Raw genomic sequence first — 6,187 nt, 5'->3', positions numbered from 1 at the left:
TATATATATATATATATATGAAAAGTCGTACAAACAGTTGCCAGAAATGTTTGTGTACATTCAACCCTGAAGAGCTTTTATTCTTTTCAGTCCAACAGTCCCTGATGCCTCCTCTGAAGATCTGGATAATACTGATTCTAAAAGAGAGATGGATTTAGATGCAGTCTGTGAGGTCGGTAAAAAAAACCAAAAAAAAAAAACCTCTAAATCTCTCTGCCATAAAAGGATTTTATTCTGCAACATACACCTTGAAGTTAGGAAAATAATGTCCTCTTTCCTGTGGTTTTATTGTGTGAAGGTACACCGGTATTTACTCGTGTGTTTTTGTTGCTCTCCACAGAACTCTGCCCCTCTGCTTGACAACAGCTCACAAAAATCTAAAGCAGTTTTGGGCAGGAGGCTAACACGATCGCGTCCATCTCGCTCTCTCAGATTAGAGTCGGCTGAAGCTGCCACAGTACAAATGAGTGTCTTTAAGGGTAACGGTTATTACATTATATCTCCTAATAGCTTGTCTTGCATGAAAACTGTGATTTACTAGAAGTTTTGTTTCTCTGCAGGGTTTGACTGATCTGTTTCTTTGTTCTTAGATGAAAAAGACAATCAGTCAGACTCAGAGGAGGAACCACCTGAATCAAAGCCAGTTTATTCTTCTACTCAGAGGGTTCCCATGTTTCCAGGGCTGAACCCTAAAGATCTACTTGTAAGTTAACTAAAAATGTTTTCAGCTTTTTTCCCTTCTTTATTAAGGCATTGACCCATACCATTATGTAAAATATGCTCAATATTTCAGATTGGAATAAAAAAGAAAACCGGTGGCGTGGCAGCTGAAGCAGAAGAGAGATCGGTAGAAGACAGAAGAGAACAAGAGACCGAAAGTCAAAATAAGAAAGCCGCTCCATCTCCGTCGCAGGCCTCAGGAACTCCTCGCGTGGCGCCTCGTCTTGCAGGAGCTAAACTAGTGCTGCCCCCTGCACTCATTAAGGACGGAGGGTAAGCTCTGACAATGACTAAACATTTTAAAGAGGTCAGCGTCTTGAAAACGAATAAACATTTGGAGAAATTTATTGAGACGCTCATTCTGTGCTATCAGCAATGTCTCATCTTCTCGTCTCATCTTCTTAGGCATCTCAGGCCAACTCGTAGGAAGCAGACGACTCAGCAGAATGGTGAAACTTAGCCAGACATAAGTAAGTTTACTTTCACTCATCACGGACAAGAATCATATTCATTTTTTGCTTTAAAATGAACTAAAACAGCTAAATTATACATACAGGCTCAAATAAATCCATACCCCAGTGTCATGAACAAAAAGTAGTTACCAAAAATGAACCTCTTATTTCAAACTCAATTGAAATTTGCAACAGGAAACAAAGTTTATGGGCAGACGATAAAAATAAATGTGGTAAAAGAAGTCAAAGCGAGCCTCTCAGAATAGTGTTTGTCAAGCATGGTGGTGTCAGCATCATTCTGTGGGCCTGTCTTGCTGCCAGTGATACAGACACATTGCACAGAGTACATATACTAAAGAAGAGGCGGTATATCCAATTTCTTTCATTTGATATCGAGCAGTTAGCAGGCAAAACCTTGGATACATTTGGATGCTCCAGATGGATTATGATCCCAGGACGCAAATGAAGGTTCAGGTTAAAGCAGACTAACATTAAGTTTTTAGAAAACCCTGACTCTACTTTACTAATACTTTGCAAACTCACAGTAAAAGTCAGCAAAGTGCCAGTAAACCAACCAAATTAAAATATAATATATACTGTATAACAACCTGCCAGGATGTGGCCATTGGCATAAATGTAAATATTATTGGGGGTGTATATATGTATCTGAGTCTATGTTGATGAGAGAAAATTCAAATGAAATTTAGACTTTAAAAAAAAATCCCTTGTACCCAAAACATTTCAAATAAATCACGAAAAGATGAAAATAGAGACATAATAATTATCACTATTATTTTTAGATTTGTGGGACATTTCAAGGTTTCAGTTGCATCTGAAGTTCACAGTTCTCATAGAAAATAACATCCGATGCATTTTGTTTTCTTTAGGAGACACGGCTTTCACACTCTTCAGCGGGAATTGGATCGTTTCAGCTCCTTGCTGATGGCAGATGTAATGATGATTGCTCCGTTCTGCACTTTGAGTGCCTTACTTTGGATCTTGTCTGAGAAAGAAGAAATTGCGCTTTTTTTTTTTTTTTTTTTTTTTCTGGACACAGAGGCAACATTGCCTTTTTGTGTGTTGAAAATGAAATATGGTGCCATGACTGTGCGCAGAGGCTGTTGGATGCACTGTCTGAGAGCTCTCTGGATGTTTGAGTGTACTTTAGAGCAAAGCCATTCTGTGTCTTAATCTGTGAATGTGAAATCCATCATAGAGGAAATGATGGCACTACACCTCATCAGAATACTGATTATGCTTATTAAAATAAGGCACTTTCCAGTCTTTTTACCTAATCTAACATGCACCACTAACTGGATTAACACAAAATCTACCACTAAATCCAATGCTTTAACTTTTATAGATCCCTCAGAAGATGTGCAGGTCCAGACATAAATCCTTACACTTACTGTAAACATCCTCACACACCATAGACAACTAAAAGACATAAATGGCAAAAGCATAAAAATGTACATAATCACTAAGTGGAAGTGTGTTTGTAGTTTAAGTTGCACAGATTATTTTTTTATATCCTATCACAATTCTTCTCAAGGAAAGTTTGAAGCACTTTAACAAAACATCGCCATATTTCCACCCATGCAATAAAATTTGAGCAAAAGCAAAATCATGTTTGAAGTTATTTTTACAGAAAATTGAGGTTTTTTTTCCTGTGTTTTGTTACAACACTGTCAGTTTCACATTCTGTAGTTCTATTTCTTTCTCTGGGGACAATAACAGATTCAGGAAGTGTGTGTGTTTATATATGTGTGTGTTCAAGATTGTAAAACTTAGAAAACCATGTGCCTTTTTTATTACTGGAAAATTGTGACCATTTTGGTCATTATAGTGTATGCTTAATGGAAATTGAGGGACCTTTAATAAAAGTTTTTATTTTCTATGAAGTTTGAGTGTTGTTTTGATGGGGAAGTACATATTTTACGTGTATTAAGAAAGTGAGGCTGGATTTTTTCTAATACTTTATGATTAATCAATTCTAAATGATGTATACAATTCACACCAGGTTATTTATATAGTGCTCCAAAAGTTATTTAATTTCAATCCAGTCCAATCATGCAGTCACATTGATCTAATTTTAGCATAATCATATACTACACAAATCATCATATATGTTGTACATATGATATACAATCCACATCCTGAGCAAACATGTGACAGTGTAAACAAACCTTTCATTTCTACCTGCTCCGCAGAGCCAGTCTCAGCATCAACACACATTGAGGATCAAGAGGGACCAAAAAACAAACAAACAAAACAAAAACAAGAAGACTTTAAATTTAAATCCAGAAAATCTGAAGTACTTCAACCTTTTTATTTCTTCAGGACATGCTTGTCGTCTAATAATATGTTTGGGTTTTTAGTCTTTTGGATGAATGTAACTGAATATCGTCAACATAGCAGTTGAATTCCTTCCATCCATCCATCCATCCATCCATCCATCCATCCATCCATCCATCCATCCATCCATCCATCCCTTGTCTTCCACATATCTGAGGTCAGGTTGCAGGGGTAACAGGTGAAGGAAGAAAATCCAGACATCGCCTCACTTGTGACACTGTCCAGCTCATTCTGTGAAGGGGTATTTAATATATAGATATAGAATGCATATATGTCTTTTTTAAAATTCTGGTTTACACAAATAACTTGATACTCTAATGAACAGAACTGTGTGGTCCAAACTGTGAAATGTACAAACAATTTTTTGAATGACGTATACGGTAAGGGGAATTAAGCTGAATGATTTTGGATGGGTTATGACATGCAAAAAAAAAAAAAAAAAAAAAGCTGGATTGATGCAATAGTGCTGAGTGAGACTGATCTGTGTTGATGCTCTTGGCTGGCAGTCAGTGCATTTGCTCCTATAGGATCATGATCGGGATGGCAGCCTGGGCAGACCTGACCAGCAGTTGCCACAGTGCCAGGGACAGAGGGCAAAGCTATTGAGATGCAGTGTGATGGACACAATGGGTGCGACAGACTTGCTGTATCAACAGGCTTTTTGCTGCTGTGGCCAGAAATAAACCATAAATACCCCCACTGGCATCCACCGACCGCTCGCCAGGCCTCCACAACCACACACACCCTCAAACTGAGACAGGCAGGAGGCAAAAAGTCGAGACAAAAGGAAAGACGGAGAGCGTGGCTTGTTCGGGGTGCAGTACAGCACAAGCCATCCAGGTAAATTAATCCTTCTTAAGTGGAATAATGCAAGTTTTACTGAATAAATGATCTGCTTTTACCAAGATTAAAAGGCAATATGTGATTTTAAAATTGCAAAAGCTGTTTTGGTTTGTGCAAATTGGACCTACTAGTAAAACCTACATGTGAGATCAAAGTTTTGAAATACACAAGTTCTTCTTCTTAATTTGTCCTAAACTATATGATTTTTTGGGGGGGTTTCTAGAGAAAACATGACAGAACAGCAGGGAACCCCAGACCAGCTGCCTGCAGAAAAGGGCCAAGGAGGTGCTGGAGCCACATATAAGGTGCTGTCAGCACACACATGGTGAACCTGAATTTAGTAGCATCTGGACCACACTGTTTATCAACCTTCACTTGTTCCCTTTTTTTTTTTTTTTTGAAGTTGGCTGTATTTGAGTTTGAGAACTTTCGTGGGAAAAAGGTGGAGTTGTCCGGCGAGTGTAAAGACGTGTTGGAAAAGACCCCGAGAGTTGGCTCGGTCATTGTGGAGTCAGGACCGTGAGTGACTCTCATCATTCTCTCGTTTTGAGTTCGCTCGTATTACATTTTGGCAGTTGTTCGTAATGCAGTATGTCTGTGTTGTTAGATGGGTAGGGTTTGAGTGCCTGGGTTTTGGTGGGGAGCAGTTTGTCCTCGAGAAAGGAGAGTATCCTCGGTGGAGCACCTGGACCAGTTGCCAGAGTAGCTACACCCTGAGCTCCTTCAGGCCTCTCAAAGTGGTAAGAAGCATTTAAACGTGGCTCTTTTGCGGATTTGAAGTGCGACATAAGCAAGGGTGTTCTTTCTCTCCTTAGGAAAGTGGAGATCACAAGTTGCACCTGTTTGAGAATGCAGGATTTGAAGGACGAAAGATGGAGATTGTTGATGATGACGTACCCAGCCTTTGGGTTCATGGCTTCCAAGACCGTGTGGCTAGTGCTAAGGCTATTTCTGGAACGTAAGATACACCTTCTCAATCACAAGGAATAATGAATATGTTCCAATGGCCTGAAAGGTAGAACTGAAACACTGAAAGGCTTGGAGCAATAGGACAGATGTACCTGATGTGATGATTTGTAATTTATTGTTCTTTTGAAGGTGGGTGGGATACACATATCCAGGCTACAGAGGGCGCCAGTACGTTTTTGAACATGGAGACTTCAAGCACTGGAATGCTTGGGGAGCCACTGCACCTCAGATCCAGTCCGTCCGACGTGTGCGGGACATGCAGTGGCATAAGAGAGGGTGTTATATTCCACCTGCCCCAGCCCCTGCCCCTGGTCCTGCTCCTGCCCCAGCCCCTGACCCTTCCCCTGCACCGCCCAACCCCACTCCTGGTCCTAATCCCCAACCCACTCCCAAACCCCAAACGAAACCCCAGCCTTAACAGCACACCTCTGACAACACCCACACTGACTGGGGGAAGCTGAATGCAGCTGACCAATCCCCGGTTTCTTCTTCATGCTCCTTTTTGGGTGAGGCTTCCTGACCATGCAGTTTTGGAAAACTGGAACTGGTAATATTGAAACATGTATCTCTGCTGGAAATAAAGGCTTTGGCCCTGACTTTGGCTATATGCACATTTGTTTCATAGTGCTTATTATGTCAACAGTCAACTAACTTGACTTCTTGATAACTAGAAATAAAATGGAAATTTCTCAAAATGATAGACGGATACAGTTACCAACATGAGTTAATATTCTACCAAGGTTAGAATACTAACCTTCTACATAGATTTTCCATAAAAGCGGAAAAGCATATGCTTCTAAAGTTTTCGTTTTGCTTTGTGCTTAAACTGCCTTGCAAATGCACTCATG

General features: G+C 40.0%; 2 protein-coding genes across 2 annotated transcripts in view; both read left to right on the top strand.

Moving 5' to 3' along the window:
- The window catches only part of LOC103139560 (mucin-5AC-like), a 23,464-nt gene extending 20,391 nt beyond the window's left edge, over positions 1-3,073 (top strand). The window contains exons 7-12 of the mRNA XM_016672559.1: positions 91-172; positions 341-479; positions 591-703; positions 794-993; positions 1,126-1,194; positions 2,060-3,073. Coding sequence (XP_016528045.1) covers positions 91-172; positions 341-479; positions 591-703; positions 794-993; positions 1,126-1,180 — 589 coding nt within the window. The 3' untranslated portion in view covers positions 1,181-1,194; positions 2,060-3,073. The remainder of the gene's footprint in view (positions 1-90; positions 173-340; positions 480-590; positions 704-793; positions 994-1,125; positions 1,195-2,059) is intronic.
- Positions 3,074-4,119: 1,046 nt separating this feature from the next.
- On the top strand, positions 4,120-5,950 carry LOC103139609 (beta-crystallin B3-like). The gene is made up of 6 exons (XM_007554332.2): positions 4,120-4,367; positions 4,594-4,675; positions 4,774-4,889; positions 4,978-5,110; positions 5,186-5,328; positions 5,469-5,950. The coding sequence occupies exons 1-6, from the start codon at positions 4,135-4,137 to the stop codon at positions 5,755-5,757; spliced, it is 996 nt and encodes a 331-aa protein (XP_007554394.2). The 5' UTR covers positions 4,120-4,134; the 3' UTR covers positions 5,758-5,950.
- Positions 5,951-6,187: the final 237 nt, after the last annotated feature.

The sequence above is a fragment of the Poecilia formosa genome, unplaced genomic scaffold, assembly GCF_000485575.1.
Source record: "Poecilia formosa unplaced genomic scaffold, Poecilia_formosa-5.1.2 Scaffold62, whole genome shotgun sequence".
Classification (NCBI taxonomy): domain Eukaryota; kingdom Metazoa; phylum Chordata; class Actinopteri; order Cyprinodontiformes; family Poeciliidae; genus Poecilia; species Poecilia formosa.
This window is presented reverse-complemented; position numbering and strand designations above follow the sequence as displayed.